The 25,416-nt window shown below is 32.8% G+C and overlaps 1 protein-coding gene and 1 long non-coding RNA gene across 6 annotated transcripts; one reads left to right on the top strand and one right to left on the bottom strand.

The window, feature by feature from the left end:
• Positions 1-1,308: 1,308 nt before the first annotated feature.
• LOC128679548 (uncharacterized protein) lies at positions 1,309-25,010 on the bottom strand. Of its 5 annotated transcripts, none has more exons than XM_053761859.2 (7): positions 24,801-25,010; positions 23,571-23,695; positions 9,811-10,164; positions 7,425-7,580; positions 4,281-4,408; positions 3,777-3,919; positions 1,309-2,811 (listed from the first exon to the last, which is right to left on the bottom strand). In XM_053761859.2, exons 2-7 carry the CDS (start codon positions 23,685-23,687, stop codon positions 2,741-2,743), a joined length of 969 nt encoding a protein of 322 aa, XP_053617834.1. In that variant the 5' UTR covers positions 23,688-23,695; positions 24,801-25,010; the 3' UTR covers positions 1,309-2,740. The 5 variants fall into 5 exon arrangements, with proteins under 5 accessions (XP_053617834.1, XP_053617836.1, XP_053617835.1 ...); XM_053761861.2 differs by lacking the exon at positions 24,801-25,010 and adding an exon at positions 24,246-24,431; XM_053761860.2 differs by lacking the exon at positions 24,801-25,010 and adding an exon at positions 24,202-24,220.
• On the top strand, positions 18,540-20,534 carry LOC128679549 (uncharacterized). The gene is made up of 3 exons (XR_008405760.2): positions 18,540-19,319; positions 19,755-19,939; positions 20,089-20,534. It is a non-coding gene; the product is annotated as an uncharacterized LOC128679549 (long non-coding RNA).
• Positions 25,011-25,416: the final 406 nt, after the last annotated feature.

Raw genomic sequence — 25,416 nt, 5'->3', positions numbered from 1 at the left:
TTGCGGGATGGAGTCTTAATTCCCAGATATACATACGTACATATATATATATAAAGTCTATATCACAATCTCATAGAGAACTCTTAACTCGACTAAGAATTATAGAACCCATTCACAACTTTGGTATTGTTCATAGGTTTATGACTTGTCTATCCCCACACATCAGGACCGTGGCAGGGTAGCAAAAAGGTTCTCAAGTTATACAAAATCTCTTAATAATATATTACATTAAAAATTAAAAATATATATTACATACATTAAATGAATTATTCATTTGCATTAAGTCACTTATTAATTCGTTTTAAGGCGTTTAACTCATGATTTATTTTGTTAAAATCACACAGTTCCTTTATAGAACCAATTTCTGTGGCAATTTTCTGACCAGAGTCGAATCCACTTCGTTTTAAAGGGCCCACCAAATAGACCCATCAGTAGGTCTCCGTTGATGGCAGCATTTAAATAATTTTAATACCGAATAAAATTTATTTTTGATAATTTCAATCGTCAACGTTTCACACAAGGACTAAAGAAAATACTAAAGAGGATTCCAATATACAATTCCATTTTTTTGCGTTGCTAGTTTCTATAATATGTAGAACGATGTTAACGCTAGTTGACGGCATTCAATTACTATTTTTTGTAGATATTATTTTTGGAAAATAAAATTGTGTTGACCTGCTGGTAACAAAACTGGCAAGCTATTTTTAAACTGTTCTATTGAAAAAAGGATAAAAGACTGCAGCTTCATGGATTTTTAAAAAAGAAACACAGGAATGAATTTCCTCGCACACAGCAAATGAGAAGTAAAATATAGCGATATAGTGCGAGTATAGACACAGAATTTACGATAAAAGAAACTAATTTCCTTCTCTTTTGATAAAGCAATAACTTACTGATAAAATTAGTATGTCTATAAAAAGTAGAAAATTAATATTTTTGACGAATTTTTGCCGAATATTTGTTTGTTATTGTAACACCAAATCAAATTGTCAAGACTGATAAACACGTTGCCAGCCAAGTGAATAAAACGATCTCATTTACTTTTTATAGACAGACGGTATATCTTTATTTAGTGTATGTGTTTATCACAGTCACATAAGGAAGTATACCTATAGCATTAAAATTTTCTCGAATTAGGATAAGGTAAAAAAATATATATTCGCAAATAAATCGATATTAAATTCACAGTTATTTTACACCAGAATATGTGGGCGTCCAAATCAAAAGGGACCTTATGGCGGCTGGCACTTAGTCTTTATTGCCGTTGTTTTGTGTTTCGAACAATGAAGGTACTGGCGGGCGCCATAAGGTCCCTTTTGATTTGGACGGCCACATATTATCGTGTATAGTATTATAAGCGACTTTTAGGAGCTTCAGGCTCTTTTATTATATTTTTTTAATGTATAAAAAGTCACCAAAACAAGAAATAAAATTATTGTGAACAGCTTTTTATTATCTTATGATATCATGAAGTAATTTCTTGGCATTCATTTGCTATTACACTTCTCAATAAATTCAAGTTAAATACAGACCGACACTGCAAGATAGCGGTAATCCTATAAATAAATATTTATCAATTTCAACTAGATCAGCGCTATCTCAGTGAAATGCAAATACGTAAGCGATTGTCATTGTTTTGTGACGTCTGTGCTTGGATGATGATCTGAAGTATAGATTTAGATTATAAATGCAAAAAAAAACATTTCAAGAGGCAAGTATTTCCATTCGTTTTATTGGACAACTAAAAAAAAGTAAATGTCAACAGAAATTTTGCAATTCGAACATTTCGAACTACCGCCATCTTGAATATCAATTTTTTTCATTCATCGTGATTTTTACGCATTGTTTTGGTTTGAATAGATTTGTTTTATTAAAACTGTTTAGTTTTTTGAATAAAGTTAGTGAATGACCACACCAACTAGACATGGTCAATGGTCATAGAGTAACTTTATTTATTTACTAAAAACATCTGCGAACAATACATGAGATTTAAACGTACGATTTTACTTAACTATTTTTTATACAGATCGTATTCTGTGTAATAAATTATATTAGTCTGTACAAGACAGTTTAAATTTAGACATGTATTTTCGAAAGAATCAAGATAAAATTAGGGAAATCTTGATAATATCAAATTGAGTGGCATTTAGTTCAGAATGTTGTAGTTTTTCAAACAAAACTAAGAGGCACTTTGTGTCTCCTTTAACCATGATTTCTCAAATAATGTGAAAAGTCATAATCAATATACAATATGTTCCCTAAAAACATGATTTTGCCAAAAGCATCAGGGTGGCGATTCTGCAAACATTAATCCATAATGTGTATATGGTTTTTCAATAGTAACATTATAGCTTTACTACAAACTTTACAAACTAATAACCTTTTTTATTTAATGTAACTGATATTTCAAAGGCCTAGCAATGGCCGTGGTCGCAGCCTGGCTCAGAGCATGGCGATTGCAAGGTCGTTGTAACGTTAGCTACATTAAACAAAAATGTACCTGACGTCTCAACTATCTTGTGTTCAAAGCGCGAAAGTTTTAAAATGCTAGCCTTACTATTGAAAAGTCATAATCTACGTCGCAAAGTCATAATTTTATCACTGAGCGACAAATAAAGAGACACAATTGACTTAGCGTTAACAGAATCGACGAGTCTAACGTCATACAATAGATATTTACTAATCTATAACAATTTCACATTATACTATTGTCACTTACACATGAAAAAATTACCGTGGACTATTCGCCGGGGCCAATAAATAGTGCACTTACAGCGAAAAATAGGAACACTATACCACCGATTATTGTAACTGTGGAAGAGAGAGAAAAAGCTTTTAAAACACACGTTTTAACACAAACATGCACTTAAATTCAGTACGTGGACTAAGTACTAAAAGTAGAGATATCGTTATATCTTCTATTTCGCTCGTGCAAGAGAAACGCGTATTAGAAATACACGAGGAGAAACGGGACAACTAATGGAATAGTTCTATCTCATGTGGCTACGTTAACGTATCTATAGTTTTATTTGACTTTGGTTCAAAAGGTAAGTTTAACTCTTTTTTGTATAAATTTTGGATTTAATACAGACATTTTTTATTTAAACATTAATTGCGTTTTGGCATATATTTGCTTTTAGCCGCACCGCCATAGTAGCTAATAATAATAGTGTTTTAAGTACAATTTGCGTACAATGTTTATATCACAATTACGTTTTCATCTAAATTCTTTAACAAATATTGGCAGTTTAAATAAATTAATTACAACTTCTGTGTGTCGAGATTAGTGTCGTGTCGGTGATAATGTAATTATTGTTATTTTTTTATACTACCAAGCAGGTAAACGGGCATGCGTCCCGCCTGATGGTAAGTGGTCACCACAGAGTACTTTATGGCCTAGGATCTTTAGCCACAGTACCCTGTAATCACGCCGCCTCTGTCGCCCTTCAAACCGGAACACAACAATGCAAGCGCTGCTGTTTGGCGGCAGAATACACGAGAGTGAGGTGCCCATGCAGACGACCTCTATACCAAGGTCTACCTCTGGTATTCTTTAAGTTAGATAAATAACATTATTATGAGACTATGTGCTTCACTAATACACCACGTAATAGTGTAATTAAATGTTTGTACAGATGTCTATATCAATACTAAAATACTTTCTACTAAAATTCTTGATGTATTGTGGCATAATCTGTACAAATATTGTTTTAATTTTCGCCAAGAAATAATAATACAAATGATAGTGTGCGAGGATCAATGGCCGAAACACTCACCAGTCCTCACGGAGATTTTCTGCGCCACCATCCGGCCACCGATGACGGCGAGTCCGGTGCAGAGCGCGTGTCCCAGCGACCCCCCCACCACCACCCCCACCGCGTCCTCGCGCGTCGCCAGCACTACCGTCGCCAACTGCGACCTGACAGACATCATCATCATCATCTGCACCACTAAAATATATTTTAATTTTTGGCCGTACACAATGTTAGCACACTCTGTGCGCAACAAGATTGTCCTAATTACTGCGCCTACGCCTCTCATCATTTTCGCTACAACCTAAAATAGTGATTCTATAAAAAAGTTTAGTCAATTCACAAATTATAAAAAAGGCATATTAATTCACGCATAGTGTAGCTATCATATTTCAATTACAGTGTGCCTTTTATTTGTATTGTTATTATATTATTATTCTCTGTATTTCTTTGGTGCAATAAATAGTATATTGTATTGATTGTACACACGGCAATTGTATGCAACAAAAGTTTTACAGATATACATACCGATCTCCCCATTCCGCGAGGAACGTCAGCGTTGCCGCTTGCAGCAACACCTTTATGACAGCGTTTCGTTTCCGCCTCCTCTCCACTTGCCCCTGCTCTAACATGTCAAGCGTTTCTTCTTTTTCTTCCTACAAACATTGGCTAGTGAGAAGTCATTTAAATGGCTCATATTGTATGCATCAGTTACTTCTAAATCACCAACAAAAGTAGTTTATTCTAAAATTCGGCCGTTACTGGCACTTTTTCACGAGAAAATTGAAATGACGCTTTGATGTTATGTTTAACCATCATCAACTTTTAATAGAAAGCAAAGAAACAAAGCTGGATAACACAACATTCGTTCTTCAAGTTTTGACAACATGTAAGATAAATACATTTCATTGACATAAATTATTTTCTTTTTTAATGAAAATAAAATGTTACAAATCATCAATAGTCGTAGAAAAAAAGTCTTACTTGTGATATAACTCCAGTTCTGCGAGGTTGTCGGTGTTTTAAAAGTCTTATAAATTTATTGGAAAACACACAAAATAGAGTACAGTATGTCTATAAACAGTAGGAAACAAATGAGGGCGCTGCGTTATTTTGGCCGGCAACACTGGGCGTTTATCACCCAATCTTGACCACTATATTTGGTATTAGAGGTCCGTCCCGGATTTGATCTAGTAAAACTGATAAAAAAGTACCCTATGTTACTCCTGAAGATCAGAAAATCAGTCCAGTATTTTTGAGTCATTGCAAACAAAAATACAAATCTTTTCTATTTATAATATTAGTATGGATTACAATGGCAAACAATGTAGTTCGTTAAAAATCTATTTTCTACACTTTATAGACAGACTGTAAAAAGTTTGGTAGGTATTAATTTATTTAATTGGCAACACAGGCAATTTGGTGGCATTGAGGTTTTAATGAAAACCAGTTGTAGTGATTCAATTAAAGTTATTTTCATTTAATTGAGATGCAAAATTATTTTTTTCTTAGGTAAGGTAACTTAGCTTACTTAAAATATGAAGTTAATATATTTATAGTGAAAATGTGCTCAAAGCGCGAAAGTTTAAAAAATACGTTTGGTTCTATAATCAAAAATATTGAACTCGAAGAGAAAAAAATATAAACTTTAGGAACCATCGAAACATGACAAAACAAAAAATTCAAGTTTTCATTAGTTTAGACACTTCATAGCCACCAGGTGTCGCTACTTTGATATATAACTATATACCAAAACCAATTGAACACTGAAAAGCGATGAATCTAAATTAAAGTTGTAAGCAAATGATAGACATAAGTTCTATAATTAGCGTTTTATGTACAGTAAAATGTCCATGAATAATGCATACTATTTGATAAATACAATTTGTCATACACATAGGTAGGTAGTAAAGAGATGATGACGAGGAAGAATTGTTTAAGGAAAAACATAAGATTTATTTATTTAAATGTAGAATAGAATTTTAACTATACATGAGAATTACTAGCTGCAACCCGCGGTGTTACCCGTATAACTATTTAAAAAATTATGCACGGAGAAGCGCCATCTGCTTTATAAAGCGCCATTGACTATCAGACTTTTGGACCAAATCCTACGGGAACCGCGTACTTTCGGGATAAAAATAACTTTATGTGTTAATCCAAGCTATCAGCTACCTTAATACCAAATTTCATAAAAAATGGCCCAGTCGTTTAAGCGTGGAGAAGAACAAACATACTTACAAACATCGGCTTTTATAATATTAGTGGGATTTAATATAACGCTACCTGTGTCATTATTATATTTAAAAAAATATATTTTTGAATGTAAAAGTCATATACACTCCGGAAACGTGCAAGATAAGTTCAAGAAGGAAATATCGTCCATTTGGATTAATTCAAATTTAAATCAAGTAATTCTATTGGCTAACGTTTCCCTCTCATCTTAACACTTATCTACTTCCTACCTATATGTTTAGTGCCATAGCTGTCGCAAGTCAAGTATACGCTGACGCGTGGCGAGAGAGCGCACTAATTTTTATCTATTAAAACATATTTTTAAACTGTATGAAAACCCACTTGTGCTTCAGACTGTAATTACAGTTACTCAACAGACGGCTTTGTAATGTGTGTCCGATAAAAAAGGGGCTCTTGAAATGATAACATTGCGTACATACTGATTCATTATTTCTTTGTCCCAGTAATCATAGTTGCAGAAACTATGATAAATACCATCTTTATTATCAAACCAAGCTAAACTACAACTACTTTTCTGTTGTTTCTTTTGTGTAAAAATTATTTTCTTTTTATTAACAGGTTTTAAAACTATAAGGGTAAACAATCTTGATACGTATCTTTGTGTATTACTATTATTATAAAATAATTTGTAACGTGAAAAAAAAATTTATTTTTGATATTTCAATAAAAAAAACATTGTGTCAAAGTATAACTAAATGTATACATATTTAGTTATACGTTGTTATCAGGATACTACAGATAGAAAATGTATATATATAATGCATGTTATGCACTTTTTATGATTATGAAGGTGATCTATCATTCAAATTATAGCAAAGCAAATTAAGAGTTAAATTTAATGCATAAGTTAATAACCGACAAAACTTATTAATGCAAACAATTAAATATGCAATATTTGCAAATAATTGATCGAATTTAAACCCGAATCGTATCTAAATGGCAATGAAATGTAAGTGTAGTGTTCGTGAATGCATGATAATAAAAAATCGCATAAAGCTTTACCAGAAAAAAAAACGCTTGAGGCTTATAGTATTATATTTTTCAATTAATTATTAAGTTTTACTAAAAAAAGGTGTCTAAAATCAAACTTTTGTTAAACCATTATACACCCATTAAAATATGACTAGACTTCCAACAGTCTTTTGATTTTAGGCGGATAATATGTTTAGCAAGTGTTTGATATCGTTTTTTAGTGACTATTTTTTTTTGCTGGTGACTAGCTTTCAAAACAAAGCACAAGTTTATTCAAATGCTGAATTCCTTTGTACTTAAAATAACTATGGAAGCCATCAAAAAGCTTTTTTCAACGAATGCGATGTTTGTGCAAAATGGGGCGTAGAAAATAAAAAGACTGGGCTAAAAGAAAAAAAAACTAAGGTGTCATTCGTACTGCCAGGCATAATGTCGTAAGATCACCCTCAGTGGTTCTGATTGCGTCGAGGGACCCGCTTGGGGCTCCTCTGGGGTCCCAGGGGCTTCGCCTTCTGGGGACCGCGAAGGCCCAGATCTCTTAGAACTAACTGATGTAGGAGACCCCGAAGCGGACGATTTCGCCTGGTCTTTTGCAGCCTCCTGCGCAGTGTTACACTTTACGTATCATTTTGTATATTACTGGCCACTTTATCGACACAGGCGGGGTTCGTTCTATATTCGAAAACCCCCTTCCCTTTTCACTGTATTTTTTTTAATCTTTCGTGCCAGGCATAATGTTTTAAAATATTTCTTAACCTTAAACAGGAATTCAACATTTGTACAGCTCTATTTTTCTAAAGTAAAAATAAATATGACATGACCGAAATACATTATCTTATCTAAAAAATAATACTTTCAAAACACACCACTAGTACTAGCAATCAACTGTTAATAAAATCCGTTAAACTTGACTTCAAAATCTAAAAGACGAATTAAACGAAGAATTTAAGACTTCATCATCATCATTCATAAGTACTTTATTTAAAAACCGGCCCAATAGCTGGTAAAGCTTAATCCGAGGCTCTGAACTTAGCTTCGAGCGATCAGAATAGCCATTTGAAAAGATTCGAATGATGTTTTAGCGGCTATATAAAAAAAACTAGCTATTAAGCTAGATATTTCATATAGACGGATAATATTTAATACCACAAAATAACCAGAAGTATAAAAAAGAAGTGAAATAAATAATTTAATTTTACCGACAAAAAATAAAATAAATATTTTAAGTACATCTTGACAATCTGACAGACTGAAATAGAAATATACATAAATGACAAGGGTATCTGAACATTAGAATCAATGTCTTTGTCGGTATCGTTCAAAATTAATCAAATCTGATTTATAATCGAAAGATAAGACTAGACACATGATATGATTATTTAAATGTAACTATGCCATTCCATTCCATATATTGTCATGAGATTTAAAAAAAAACTTTTACTATAATAAACCAGCAAATGTCGAATATATAACATTTATCAGTAGAATTGATTTAATAGTTATATAATATGTACATTTATCAAATAATTACTAGTCATTAAAGATACTAAAACTTCTTTAACAATATCCAGAAAAATATGCTAAATCTACAAATAATATATTCGTAAAAATGATATGATAATATTAAAATAATTTACATTAATTCATAAAACGTCATTACAAAAATGACCGCGAAATCTCTTCGGTATATATATATATAAAAAAAAAACAGCAATATATCAAACCTTGTACTTTTCCTGCAAAAATTAATCATTGCCCACTTAAATACCGCCAGAAATTATTTAACACATGTTATATAGTTTACATTTGTGCAAGTAAAAGGGGAAGGGAATTTGATGTTAGTGGTTTAGTAAATTTCAATCGAACACTACAACTAGCAAGATCCACAAACAAAATAGCGAACACCACCCTTGAAAGCCAAAAATATCAGTAATAACTATAAAATATCGGTAATACGTAAATCCTTGAAGTTCGCGCATGTTTTATTTTTAAACTCTAATGGCTACACTATCAAGAAAGCCAAGAAAATAAAATGAGAGCGCTGTTTCCTGTTGCCTGGCAACACTGGGTGTGTATTAACAACTCTAGTTGGTGTTGCAATGGCAAAAAAAATGTAGTTCCTTAAAAATCCTTGTCTTCTCTTTCTTGACAGACTGTATCTTACAGTTACTGTCTTACAGTTATTACGAATATTTTTCTCATTCTCATAATAGAAATAAGATCGTGAAATGTAAAGCTTACATTTAAATATTCATATAAAGTGCTGTCTTCTTATCGTATGGCCACAGTTTATATTATACGTAGGTATATAAATAAATCCTATATCAGATTTACAGAAATAGATTTTGACAACCCTCAAGCCGTTCTGGCGTTTAACATTGAAATCTGAAATCTTTTTCGGAATTTACGAGAAGAGATGTGTGATAATTAAATTTTTGGACTTTTATTTTGGAGGTTCATGTCATAAAAAATCTACCCGTAATTATATATCCAATGGATAATTTAAACGGGTTATTATTCATTATAGGGCCACGGACTGAAGTGGTCAAACGGTGAAACTAGATTTTTTTATTCATATGGGACAATCTCATTCTCATTTAAAAGGTGCTGGTCCCAATCATGCCAGTGGGACTTAGCATAGTCTTTTATATAGTTTTTGTTTTCAGTAATAAAAAATTGAAGTATACGATCAAAAAGACAGAATGTATAATTAAAACACATAAACATGTTATAATTGTGATCAAAATTCATGAAATAAATCGATCTAGGCTTTACATTTCACCATCAACCAGCCACTACACCAAACCCAACAAGAAAACCATGAACTGACCTGATCTTCTCTCCTCTTCAACTCACTCTGTACTTCCTCCAACTCCTCCCTTCCTTCATTAGGGTCCATTTTCCACCCATCCCTTAGCATTTTCAAACCGAATATTGCGAACAAAGCTGCGCTTATATAGTACGTGTAGACTCTCGGTATAACAGTGGCTATCCAGCCGAAAGCAGCGGATAGTATAGTCATGAAGACCAAGGCTGATATGGCCCCGGCGAAGACGATTATCCGGGGGTGCTTCATTGCCATGATGGCTGCGATGAAGAAGGTCTTGTCCCCTAATTCTGACACTATGACTACGGAGAGGGACGCGAGGAACCCTTGCCAGAAGCTACCTTGGAGGATCGACCGCTGAAAAAAACAAGGCAGTGATTGATAACTTCTTATTTTTTTATCTAAGTACTTTTTTTTGTTAATGATGTCAGTGACTTGGTGTTAAATTTAGTTTGGTAGGAAGCAAATATGAGCAAGAATGAAAAAAATATATAGAAATCCTTAGGAGGAGATAAACGATTATTTAAGTAGATCTATTCGCACATATAATAAGCATGTTCAACATTTCGATGGCGACATTGGGAGGACATAAATTAGATAAGTATAGGCTACTTTTTACTTTTAAGGCTCCGCAAGTCCTCGCTATAGCGCTATCGTCTTATTGAATAAAAAAAACATTTAAACAAATATATGCTATATAGGATTTTATTGGTAAGTATTACAGTTTTCTATTGAAAACATATTATATGTGAAGCAGTCATAGTTCTCCCGGTTCACGCATTTAAAGCAAAATAAAGAAATTGTAATTACATTGTATTACAGTAAGCCAATCATATAATGACGTTTAAATATTTTCATCAAGTTGTGTTCTTGAGTCACGCGCCTGTTTTAAAACTGACAGAGATGACAAGATGCGTAACACTTTTAATTATTGTTATATCAAGTTAAATACAACACTGTTGTCTGATATTTGTCACGAAAACTCGAGTCGTTTGAGTGACAAATGTCGGGTAATTTTAATACTTTATCAAAATTACATGATCCTTCTGTAAACTTTCTGTTTCTATGTTTAGCACGTGTAGTTTAGTACACCTGGTTTTCTTGCATAAATTTTGCTGCTATTGTATAAATTCGGCTAGATTTGGAATGAAACTATGCCGGGTACACGCCCAACTCAAAGAGATGTCTACGCGACTGCATTCGAACATTGCATAATTTGTATGAGAGTTTTTATTTACCGCAATGAAAAACCAGCAATGTATGCCGAGCCCGACAAATTTCGACGAGCTGTATCGCGATAATGTATAGCTGGCATAAGTCTGTACCTATCGCCGACACAGTTTTATCAATTTAATTAATTTATTATCGTAATATAAAACATGATCTTGACAAAATATGCTAAAGGATTTTATATTATAGTTCCTCTCCTACGAAGCGATAAAGGCCTAGACAACTGACAGGCAACAACAGCATTCCCAAAGATGGTAATGGTTGTGGCAGGTCGTAAAATATTTTCTTTACAGAAGATTAATTTATCCCTGGACTACCGCGAATACCACAAAAATACGCGAGGATGAGATATTACATTAATAAACGGACAACACGAAGCACTAAGATTGTATCACGAGTCCGATGTACACAAACACAGAAGCCTACTGAACACACCTAGTACTTATCACCTACGGATATTGCTATGTATCTTGTTGAACTATAAAACTACATATATTATTTACATTTCCAAGACTTTGTAGACTAGGGGATTAAACACATAGGTTGTAAACGTCGCGAGCGATACGCCGCCAAGCAGCTCATTTATTTAAACTAAATTAAGCTTTACTGCATAGTTACAAATGATACAAATAACTTTAATGCCATCTATACATCATCGCGGAACAGTTTGCGGAGATTTAGCGGATTCAGCATATATTGGCTATAGTGATTAGCTTGTATAGATAACTTGCCCCTTAAGAGGATGCAAACCCGCACACTAGCGCCGCCGCCGACATTAGTAACATTTTATTTCGTGAGTAAATTATCCAAATTATGCTCCAGTAGACTATTAGATATTTATATTAGCAAGTTAGTAAGTAGAAAGTTAACATAATTTTCCGTTACACAAATGTAGTAACAATTTAGTGCACGGTGGTATTTTTAGTATTATGGTGGCCGTTTTAAGTTTAGTCATGCAATTGTGTCCAATAAAAAAATACAATAATTTGTTATAAAATCCTTTGAGGTCAAACATATAGGCTACCATGGGCGGAGATGAGGGCAATAGCTCCATAATTCAAAGGAAAATCTCGTATAAATAAGCAAAACCTTCAACGATTGGTTGTTGCGAAACAGAAAGCGCAACCTGAATAGATGATAATTCACGGTCACGTGGCTAATAAAATGGTAATTTCCTCGGGGTACTCATTGCATAACACACAGTTCACATCGCTGATAGGAAACTGCAAACAAAAGGAAATATTACATATTATAATGTTTTAATCACGCGACTAATGTTATAAACCGCATGTGGATTTCGTACGAGGCGTTATTGTTCCTACAATAAAATCTTCTATAATTTCTTTATATTTGGCAACAATAAAATAACCAAAGAGGGATTCACGTCAGGCAAGCAGCGGTCGTAACATAGCAACCGAATCTTCGAAATTTAACGATTTGTTATATTAGATTTCAATATATAGTGCCCTGAAGGGCATCTAAGCCGAAAATAAAGCCAGTGACAACATGATGTACATTACTATGTAAACTTCCACCGAAAATTGGTTTGAACGAGATCTAAGTAAGTAGTTTTTTCTATACGTCATAAATCGTAAACGGCAATTTACCATTCATTCAATCAACGCAAAAAGTTCTTGTTGTTGATCGATCGATTTTTGTATATTATTTTTATACAAAAATCGATCGACAAGAACTTTTATGTTATGTTACTTGCCTTCATGGGCGAATTCGACTCGCATTTGGCCGCTTTTTTAAAATAAATAGCAACCCAAGAGAAAGGTTTAGCTGTAGGTATAATTTAATTTTACCGGGGCGGCCGCTAGGATTAAATTAAAATGCATAGTGTACGTAGTACGTACTACGTACATGTACAATATACAAGACAGACAAACAAGGAAAGACAGTCCTGGCCCCAATTGAAATAGGAAAATGCATCGTAAAAGAAGAAGGGACACTATGCAATACAAAGCTTAAAAACGTGTTAAAGAAATGTGTGTAGTATACTATACAAATTATAATAAAAACGAAGAACTTCTTTTTTTGTTACATAAAACGCGCTGATGTATGGAACTACCAGTGGGTTTAAACAATTATTATAGTGTGTAATCCTTTTAATTTGATAGACATCCAAAACACATCCAAGATACAATGGCAAGCCACACAAATGTTACGCAAGAAATCAAGTAATTTTGGTTCATGATTTTTTTTAAAATGATATTTTTGAAACAAATTTCCGGATCCTTAATACTTTTTTTTTTATAATTTGCTTTTTTTCATGTCGCAGATACTCATTTGCCATTAAATACATTGGTTCACTATTCAAATACACGTACAGTCAACAGCACATCATGTTACCCTGCACGAACCTCTATGGTTTGGTAATAATGGCGAATTTGCAATGAATTTGGGTAGGTTGTTATACTGTTGACTGTACCTACCATTACCACACAAAATGATACGGGTCTTCCCTAAGCCATAAAAACCCGTGATGATGTCACTCAAACTCCTAAAACCGCACGAGAACAATACGCGAAATGTTTTTCTTTGATTGAAGCATCATTATAATATAATTTGTGGTTTTAAAATCGCCTATGTCTATTTTTACATACATAAGTATTTATGTTATGCCTTGTTAGGCATCGGTATGCCTGTATTTAGTATTTCTGTAAACATAAAATGTATTTCTATATGTTTAAAGTTATTAGTATTATGAGATTAACCAGTTATTAGTATTATGAGATTAATCAGAAGAATTGCATTAAAAAAAAATATGGTTTAAAAGAAACAGAGCTGTGTGAGAAGCAAAAAATAATGACATATAACAGAAACTTATGTTGTTACACTATACAAATCCTTAGAATATTCTCAGTATCCGTACATACATGGAAAACGGCTTCTAAAATAGAAATTGTATATTCATCATACATCATTACATATTACAATGTATGAAGAATATAAAATTTCGACTTTCCATACTAATTACGATCAGCCAATGGTAAACAAAGAAAATACGACTCTTTTTTAAATAAGTTTCTTTAAAGCCTAAGTCTAAGCTGTTAAAAACATTCATCATTAAATTCCATAAAAAATGTGCAGTGATCAAAATCCTTGCATATCAGAGCATAATATTTGTGTGATTGCGACACACCAAACATTCACGACCAACCCATAGGACTAGTCCTAAGTTTTGAAATCTGTTTAGATTGTTAACATGGTTACTTTGAAGGCAAAGCATGATGTTTGACCTAAAACGGAACAAACCTTTAGTAAAAAGTTGTTGTTTAACACTTTAACTTTTATTTTCATATCTACGTACTTTTTATAATAATAAAACTAATGGCGAGTCCCGGCTTCGCTCGGGTAGAATCGTAACCTTCCTCGGGAATCACACTATTGGTAAAAACCGTAAAAAAATTCCGTCCGGTAGTTTTTAGAATTTAACGCGTTCATACAGACAGACACGACAGATCTTTTTATAATATGTATATTATGAGGTTGATTTATTTTAATTCTCGATTTTATAGATAAATAGTTATGTAATTATACATGACTCTTTAAGAAAAGAAAGGAATATTTTTTTTTATAATTATAAAACTAATTTTAAGATTTGACAAAATTAATTTACTTAATTTTAAGCTCAGAAATGACATATTTTCAAGTTTAGTCATTTCTAAGCTTTTTTTAAGCTTAGAAATGACATCTTTTCAATCTGTCAAAAAATTACAATATAAGTCTTATACAATGTAAGAATTATAAATACGTAAGCTTCAGACAACTTTTTAATATCATCATTATCTTATTCAACTTTTAATTCTTAGCCATAAGTAATCCACTGCTAGATAAGGCTTCTCCCAAAAACTTCCAGACAGATACACTTTCAAAAATTACAAAATCTTTTTTTATGAGGTTTTAACAATTTTCGACAACATAGCATTACAAAAGAACTACCAGTTTATAATTCCAAAATCAAATATGAAACGATAAATTTTTCTTTTTTGTCTATTTATAATTTTTCTTCACAGCCTGTATTTTGTAACGGGCAACGCCCTCCCCTTCTGTCTGACAAAGGTGTCAAAAAAAGATTATTTTTAATATTTATTACTATAAAGACAACATAACACTTCTTTGGTTTGTCATTGTGTTATTACCCTAAGTCGTCGCTATATCAGTGACCTGAATAAACGATCGATGCCTATCGTAATATGCTATGCCAGTCACAACCGTAAAATAAGCTAAATTAAGTACCTAGTAATAATTATAGAAAGGGAGAAATTAAAATAAATTAATTTTAAATTACAATTATTTTATAAAGTTTAAGAATTTTACTCGATTTTTTCCCATAAAGTTATATGTATATTTATGGCTTAATATACTGACCTTTAAGACAATGTCTGTTAACCATGTCCGAAAATCAGGAGACACCGTTGTCGTATCCGGAAAATATGTAGTTGTATCCGTGAAAATCTCACTAGTTTGATCTAACAAAGAATTAGATTGTAATAACATTGTTGACTCACTACTTGAACTACTTTCAGATGTGAATATTTCAGTTGAAATAGTAGTACTTGGTAGCAGAAGGCTCATCACTTCAGTCACATTCATTTTTTTAAAAAGTAAACACTGTCAATTTATTACTTCAAAAATTAAAAAGTAAAACGGCCGGCCAGTGCGCGCCAAAATGAAATACTGTCACCTGCATTCTTAAAAACTATTGTTTTTATGAGTGAATTTTACACTGATATATTTATCATTCAAACATCAGATAATATTAATACTGTATGCAGGACGTAGCAATGAGAACAAACTCAGTTCTTTACTACGACAAGACGCGACCGAGCGAGGCGTGATACGCCAAGTGACTACTTTAAAACACCTTTTCGATGATAACTCGACCAAATGAGTTATTGGTTGCCAGTGATGTACACTTTTAGAAGATAAAATTTGAATTAGTGCCAAAAATTAACGATTGACGTAAGTAGCAGTTTTTTTGGAAGGTGATAAAAATAAATATTTTTATTCGATCTGGAAAACTTGACGTAGATTTGTATTAATAACTTTCATGAATATTTTGATGCCAAAATATTTCATTGTTATAATCGAATCAGTAACTGCGTTTTGAAAAATGTATGTATTAAAAATAGGTAAGAACTTTGTTAGTTACACAAATTACATTTTATACTACGATTTGTCCGTAGTATAAAATTTAATTAGCTGTTAAGTCGTAAATTGCAAATCAAATTCGTAACACATAATTACGCCATTTTTGTCTGATAGTTTTGTTTGCATAAATTCATTATTTATTAAACCTAAATTCAGTTGCCTCAATTACTCACTATCTCATAAATATAACACTTTTACTGTGCTTGAATAATATAGGTATTATCTTTATTTACGTTGATATTTGATGATAAAACTATATTGGTGAGTATATTGTTTGTATTATGAAATATTAAGGCGTAATTCCACTGATGCGCCTGAACACGCTACGCTATTTGCAGCGGTCATGGTACGGTATAGGGTATAGGTCTTTTCTGTGGTTATTACACTCCCTCTAAATAAGATTTCACTTGGAGTAATGGCGTCACAGTCGTAGGCGTAAGTCGTAATAGTAAAAATAGATTTACTTATGAATATAGTATACCAGCATCTCCACCTTCCACAAAAGTTGCTAATTAAATGTGTAGTTCTGTAATGTTATATTATATCAATCCTACTAATATTGTGAGAATGAGAAAAAATTCTAATAACGTCAAAAGTTTGTGAGAATGTATGTTTGTTTGTTTTTGGTACTGTATAACTTGGAATAATACATAATATACATAATACTTTTTATCTCGAAGTTAACACGGGAACGATGCCCCGGAGCGCAGCTTCTAAATATAATCCTTTGAACAGCAAAGAGCGATACAATATGAGTTAATTTGACCAGATTAAACGGTGTTTTGCAAACTGTCATATGATTTAATTTATGTGATGTTCAAAATCCATTATATCCCAACAACTAACGTGTGCAGCAATGGACCAGCGCCTTTAGATCAAAAATGGGTAACGTGACACAAAAAATTCTAGATAAAATTTACGTATTACAATAAAATACAATACTAGTACCTACATTACATCTTAGCTGATCTATTTTGTAAAAACTTTACTATTGACTCCCACAAGACAGGCTCAGCGTAGCTCTCGAGTACGATCAGTCTACTTTCCCGATTACTTACCACCATCTCTTAACGAGATCCACTTTGCGACCTAAACTGATCTGCATTGCAAATACATCACATCGAGTTAATTTTTAGTATGAATGCGATTCGTATAAGGTTGCTCAATTGAACTTAATTGCATTGGAATCGTTCCGTAAAAGTTGGTGGTAGGCCTGCTGTCTACTAATCATACGGTTTCCTTTCCCAGTTGTACTTACTTACGGGAGTACACTGGGAAGTGTATGTGAACTTTTCTAAACGGGTCCATTTTCCTGACAGATCTAAGTGTGGTTAGACTTAGACCAATCGGGAAAATAAACTTACAATATTTGTATTTTCTAAGTTCTCGTAGTGTTTTTTTTTTTATTGTATTCAATCCGTGGACAGCGTACACCTTACACTAGTAAGGTGTACAATTTAAAAATGCTTGAAACGTAATTTGTACTACTTGTATATTTGTAAACACTAAGATATAAATTGTACTGTTATTTATTGTCCCAAATAAACTTTAAAAAAATCGGACGCAGATTAACGTTATGAAGGCACTTTGGTTATTATAAGAAGTAGTTCTTTCGTATATAATCTTTAATAGTTCTTTTCAGTATATGAAGATTTATTATTATTATTATTTGGTTTTTATTATAATATTACATAAATAAATATGAGTGTATTTTAATAATAATGAGATGAAAACATTCTGGAATCGAGCGGGAATTGAACCCACGCCCTCTGTCTATCCAAGAAAGTGTTCGTAACCAGTGAGCTATCGAGACCATACCAGTTCGGCCGAATCAATGGGTACAATTTCCGCTCGATTCCAGAATTTTTTCATCTCATTATTATTTTCAAAAATAAGTTTAAAAAAGAAGCATGTGTGACATGTATAACAAATACATTTAAATATTTTAATAATGACAAGAACAAGCCTTTTCTCCGTAAAGTATAAACGCTTTTAATACGTAACATATTGAAAGTGACATTTTGAATAAATTAATTGACTAGACGTATAAATTGTTTACAAAACATGTCGTTATACGTAATGAATTAGCATTTGGAAGTGGCAAAATAGAAGAATAGGCTTTTGCACAGCAGTGGGACACAATGTTAATAAAAATATCTTAAAGTAAGTAGTATCTACCATTAAACATAAAACACGTAGCACGTCATTGCGTCCACGCGTTTTCTTTGCGGAACCCTTATAGCATGGACGTATAAAAGATTTCTTTTTTTTTATTCGTCCATGCCTTATAGGATTATTTTACACGATACGTACACGACATGGGATAAAAAGACAGCATGCACTGAAAAAAAGAAATAGCTGAACCAGTTTTGCTATTTGCAAATTTCTTTAATAGATACCAAACTTTGGTTGTAATTATCTAAACCAATGTAACTGCATGTCCCAAACCAGATAAGCTAATCAGTTCTTGATAATCAGTAATCAAAATGTTAGCTATTATTTATTAAAATAAACCAGTCAAACTACTTTAGCTGCAAGAACAAACTGTTTCATAGCTGGTAACCGAACATATGTACTTAAATTTAATACAATGTTGATTAAAACATTGTCATGAATTTATTTATAGATAACACAATCAAAGTCATTATTTGGACATTCATCAATTTATTTATTTGTAGTAAACTTTTCTAGCAGCCATTAAATCATCATTTGATTAATATTTGCCTATGTCGAATGTATGAAGTTAAAATAAAAATGTAAGTATTATCACAAAACTGTTTAACAATATTTAATTAAAATATTGTTAAAACTAGTTGGCACTGTTGGCAGCACTGCGTCCGAGTCAGTACATTAAAGTTATATGCGATTCACGTTAGAACTCGTTCTCTGCGTTCGGTCATTATTGTGTGGCTTGGCTGGTGAAGGCGGCAAATCGAATTGATTTTCACATTCCTATTGTTTTCGGGAGATTTGTAGCGACATTATGTATATAAAAAAACTTAGTAAACGTGTTTTCGTAATAAATAGTGCAATGGCAGACGGTCAAGACGAGACCTCCGCTGATCCTATGAGTGACTATTTGCGCTTATGGGGTCTTGAAATGTACATAAATTTGTTCAAAGGTATGTGAATGTTTAATTTTTATTTAGTTCGTGTTAGTTTAATGTTCAGTCGAACAATCATCAAATATTGGCGCGGTCAGGGTAGGTATCGCAGAGGGCTGCCAGATCGGGTAGCACGAAAGCGGCAGGGAAGCCCCGTAGTGTGTCTTGTCGCCAGTGGGCGAGGCGGGTCGCTTCATTCAAAGTTCCATTCGCGTCGCTTGCTACTGGAGACAAGGGTGCCCTGAAAGGGTTAGTCCAGAGGACTTAGAATTTTTAAGATATTTTTCACAATTGTTATCAGTCTAGTTTTGGTTTGCAGTTAAGATGATAATAATTGTTATGATTAACCTCTGATGTAAGCAATATGTTTTTACCAATCTTAACTAATAAAATATCCCGAAGATGTGTATGTTTTATTAATAGTGTGGATAATAATTTCATATTTTTTTACAGCATAATATCCATGATGATAGCATCCCTGCATCATCATCATCAAATGCTGTGTGTATCAATAACTTGCCAATCCTTACTGATAGCACCATACATTACCTACTAGTATATTGCTGAATCAGGACTTGAAAACTTACAGAACTTGGACAAATATACAGAATGAGGAAGTACCAAACTTAAATACAAATGTAAGCATTTTTACTTTTTAAGGTAAAACGGATTAAAACGGGATCTTATTACTGAGATTTCACTTGCTTCGTCCATCTGTCTGTGTGTCTATTACTAGGCTAAACAAGAGGACTGTTATTAGTTCACTCTATAGTTTCTTAAATTTCAGGGAGTATACAACACTTTGAGATCATGTAATGAAGGAAAAGGACTACTTCTTCGCTACAAAGAAAATGGAATGAATTCCTGAAAGTTAATTCTTCTAAGTATCTTCGCCGCGCCTCTCCCGGTGTGCACTGAATTATATAAAATGAAGAAAACAGACTATGATTGTTATGTTAAATTTTAAACTCAAGTAATGTGTTTGACATTAATTTGGGCTAAGCAATGTCTTATTAATATTTGGTTAACTATTCTTTATTTTTATTAGCCCTATTTATGTTTTATAATATATTGGTGTTTGATTACCAGTTATTATACAATGGAGATACTACAGCGTATGTAACTTAAATTTAATAATCTGGATTTTCTTGAGTGAATGACAAGACATTAAATTGTGTTATTTTATTTTTTTGAACATTTTAAATAAATAATTCAAAAAAATTACTTATATAATATACATTTTTTTATTCATTATTGCACTTAGCCCGTTATCCCTATGTTAAGGTGGCTGTTAGACCTGTATATACATCCACAAGGCAGGACACCATTTGATAATATTATTGGGATTTACTGGATTGATATGATTAATCATATCAATCCAGTACATCCCAATAATATTGAAGGTGGCCTGTAGATCCAGGTCCAATAGCAGATCTAGGACCAGCTACTGGTAAATAAACCAACAGGAGCAGGTAAACAAACAATGCTGTTACCTCCACATAAAGTGTTTGTCTACTAGTAATGAAACAGATTAGCAAGAGATAACCACACCTTAACATTAATTATTAAACAAATAATTTAATATTTCTTACTGAACTGTTAGATTTACTAGTTATTTAACACTTTAGCTTTAATTAGCCAAAGTAACTTTGCTAAAGCAACTTTACCGGACCACTATTGACAGCCAAACAGTTTAGTTCAAATAACAAAACTAAGTTATCACCAGTTACCTAAAAGAAGTTAATATAATATTACTAAACTCTGTTTACAAAACATGTTTTAGTTACTTGTAGCCCTCAGTTTAGTAGTCACTCGATTTTGGTGATATGCAGCTAAACTTTTAGCTACTAGCAACCATTTTTTTTTTTCAGTGTGTGGACGTTAGAAACGTGCTACGTGTTGGTATGTTGCGCGGGAAGTCTCCAATTTAAGAATAATGATCTAAATCTAAATAAGCAATTCAATTAGCTTGCATGTTGTTTGTTTACTTTACGGGATTTTAACCCTCGAATTGTCAATGGCAAAAATTGTTTTGCTTCTTGTCAAAATTATTCAACAGTAGCGACACACTCACAGAGTCAGTTAAGTTTGTTCCTCTGCGGTATACTCGTATAACCTGATTAGACTTTTATCCCCTTTAGTCGAATTAGCCGAATAAAATCAAACAATTCGCAATTTTCTTTAATGATACTAGGCGAGGCCTATAAAAGGTAGGTATGTAATATTGGCTTGATCAATTTACCTTAGCGGTTAACCATAGACTAGACAGACTTAGCAGCTGTCATGATTTTGTTTATAAAAATAACTCTTAACTATATTGCAGTAAGACTGACAACATAATTACGTTGTTAACACGCAGAATACTTAATTAGTCAATCAGGTAACTACTATGTCTATTTCTTTAGTAGGTACTAGGCTCAACAGCATTGATTTTGAGGTCATTGTATTTAATTTTAGCTTCTCGCGCGTGCTATACAACTAAGATATGTTTCTTTATTTGTGCTACAAAATAGGAATAAAATTATCACTGGGCGCTGAAAAAAATTCAACCGGCCAAGTGCCAACTTGCGAAAGAAGGGTTCGCTCAATCTATAAAAAAATAATACGTTTGTTGTATTTGTTTTGTTCTGTTGTTTAGTATTTATTGTTGTAGCGGTATCCGATATAAAAAAATTCCAACTGTCTAACTAACACGGTTCATGAGATTACAGTCTGGTGACAGGACGGACAGCGGAGCCTTTGTAGGTAATAGGATCACAGGTCCATACAAAATAACCTAAACTCTTTTAATAGTAATTATTTTAAGAGGTGACGTACGCATCCGAGGATGTAATGAAAGCACTTGCATCAAAATAAGCATGTATTTAGTATAGAAATGGGGACTTTCATAAATCGACAAATTATCCGACTGACCATAGAATCTTGAACATAAAATAGATGGCCTATTTTCTTTTCTTTTCAATGTCAAATACGAAGGTTTACAGCTTCTGGAATACAATGGTGAACTAATTATCTCCATAATGACTGATTTATAGTCTTAAGAACAATAAGCAGCATTTATAGGTTAGAATACCGATTAGCCACGAAACGTTCGTCGTTGACAAAATTAAAGTGTATTTTTTTTTAAGTTATGGTAAGCTATGGTCGATTTGGGTAACTGTTAGAATGTTTAATTGTCTGTAAAACGAGCAATAATTAAAAAAACCGTCTGTTTAAGAATCCTTGCGTTGAGCCTTTTGATATTCAGAAAAAAAAGATGAGGTAATAAAGTATATTACATACATACATACAATACAAGCAAGATACACGCGAAACAAAACCCTTCCATTTCAGTCGGGTGATGAAATAAAAGAATATTGAAATTCCGGAAATATATACGAAACAGAAAAATGGTAGCGTCAGGAATTTGTTGATTGTATACTAAGGCTAATTATGCTAACTGTTGTTGTTGACGAAATCCAAGGAAATGTTTACTAACACACAATCAAGCACCTGTCTTTCAACCTCTGCAAGGTATGTAAGATTTGGTTTGATTCGATGTGAGAGTTTCTAAACAATAATAAAGTTTCTTCGTTGGAAACGAGCTTCTAAATAAGAAATATCATTCTATTTCTCTGTGGTTTTATTGATAATATATTAATTATAATATTAATATCCGCTCCCGTGGGAATTTCCGGATAAAATGTAACCTATGTGTTATTCCCGTTAATTTTTATCCCGAAATTCATAGGAGAGCGAAGCCCCGGGGTGCAGCTAGTCTAATAATGATATTGATAAGGAATGGTGTTGTTGGCTATTGCTTCATGCAAGCCTAATGTAATTGTTAAGGTATGCATAAAAAGACTGATAACATTTATAGCAGTTCAGTATATGTAATTTAAACCAGGTTCGTCTTAATCATTAAAGTGATAAATATGTATAAATTTATTTATAAGTTACATATATTCAGTAGTCCTCATCATGTCCTATGACAAGGAATTCCTTGTCCTCAAAATACAAATAAATTGAACAGAAAGTCACGTATCCAAGAAAGAATCATGAGAAGAAGCCTGCAAACGAGGTGGGAAGATGATCTTCTAAAAGGCCGGAGAAGACTCACACTAGACAGTGATGAATGGGAGAAGGTAGAACATTAGAGAAAAATACTCGTAATATGAATTGTGCCAGCTGTAAGAAAAATCTATACCCCAACGAAAGCCTCTCGAAGAACCTCAAAGGCTTTGTATCATTAATTTCTAAGCAGATGTCAAATAATAATAATCACAATACCTCTGTGTCTGTTGGAGTTATCACTGAAGACAGTGCTATTGGTGGATGGGCATCGGAGAAGGCCCATGTCGCTGCAAATGTTCCGACTGCCAGGCATAGTGTCCGTCTTCTTACCATTTTCACAGCTAGAATCAAATTTATTTTTAATACTACCGGGTAGGCAAATACACATGTGGCCTACCTGATGGAAAGTGGTCACTATAGGCAATGACAGCCAAAAATATGGGGTAAATGTATTTTACTATACATTCACAATAAAAATACATTTTTAGCAAAATACTTCTTTTATTTATTAACCTTTCATAGGAATTGCAGGAATTAATAGATTAATTTCTAAAATACACAACACTTAAATGTACAAAAAAAATTACAAAACACACAAATAAGTTTTACAGAAATCATTCTGTAACAAATTTATTGTGTTACAATTACAACGTTTTTGAATCCCAGTCTACAATGGTGTTTAAGTTAATTAATGCACCAATTTTACAATGAGTATGTCACATCACCCAGAAATTTCAAAATGAAATGCCTCACTAATCAGAAGTATTTATTTGCCAAAAACACAACTTCTATGTAATACAGGTAAAGTTTACTATTGCCTACAGTTCTGCCTAGAGCAAAAAGTAACCTGTCACTCTCTAGCTCTTCAACAATCTCCACACCAATAATAACCTCAATCCAATGCTCCGCTCTAATGCGACAGAAAACAAAAGACACTATTAGTAATGATGGTTTTAGCTAATTGTATCTTAAGTTACACAGTAAGCCATTAATGCATAGACACACATCAAAAATGAGCTACTGGTTAGTGTTCAGCTTATCAGTGTTATGTATAATAAATATTTACAGTCATACACATAAATTATGGCATATCTATCACTGCAAAATTTAATAAAACAAGTAGGTATGTAACTGGCCAGCAAATAGTTATATAAAGGATATGTAATGATGATAGACTTGTTTGTTTTACAGGATAGGATATGTACTGGTCCAGGTTACCTAGCCGAAATTTTCCACTGTGTTTTTTAGTTACCCTATTTGAGATGAAAATGTCTTGACCTGTGAATTTACAACATGCTTTTATCTTGCTGATGTGATGGTGGAAAAACCGCTATAATGTACAAATGACAAGGAACGCTAGTACAATCCATTATTCTATCTCAATTTGATTCAATTTGTAAAATGCATGCTTTGAAACGTCACCGGTGTAGAGAAAGGCCAACTTACAATTTCTTACGCCACGCCACACACAACGTTGTAAAAGAAAGAGTTCTCAACTTTGCATTTACAAAACAAATAAACTACAAAGAATCACACATATTATAATATATAGAATGGCATATTTTAATTCATTTTCTATTGTAGTATTATGAATAAAAATTGAACTAATCAAACCACCCTTGAGTTGAGCTTGACGTTTGGCTTGATTGAATGATTTCGTCATCATGACAGCTTTGTTTTAGGGTTCCCCAGGTTATGACACTACACCAGAAATGCCAATCAAAAGCTAAAAACTAAATTCTTACGGGATTCCGTTTAATATCCGCCCGTCCGTTTGTCTAGAAATTTGTATACATTACTCGGGTCCATGCAATCTAAAGATATATATAAATATTTAATTTACATATATCTTTATAATAAAAACTTATTATACGGAATGCTCTTGCGCGAATTGTACTCGCACTTGATCAATCTTTTCTTTTTTTTAATTTATTTTCTTTTTTGGCAAAGTTATCACATATTCATTAGCCAGCTCAATACTATCGTCAAGCTGTCGTCGAACAATTTCCCAAACTTTGGCGGTTTGGTATCGGTATACATTGTTGGTATTTCTTTGCGAAGC

This window comes from Plodia interpunctella, chromosome 22 (genome assembly GCF_027563975.2).
Source record: "Plodia interpunctella isolate USDA-ARS_2022_Savannah chromosome 22, ilPloInte3.2, whole genome shotgun sequence".
In the NCBI taxonomy this organism is placed as follows: Eukaryota; Metazoa; Arthropoda; class Insecta; order Lepidoptera; family Pyralidae; genus Plodia; species Plodia interpunctella.
The sequence above is the reverse complement of the archived record's forward strand: the minus strand, read 5'-3'. Positions and strand labels throughout refer to the sequence as shown.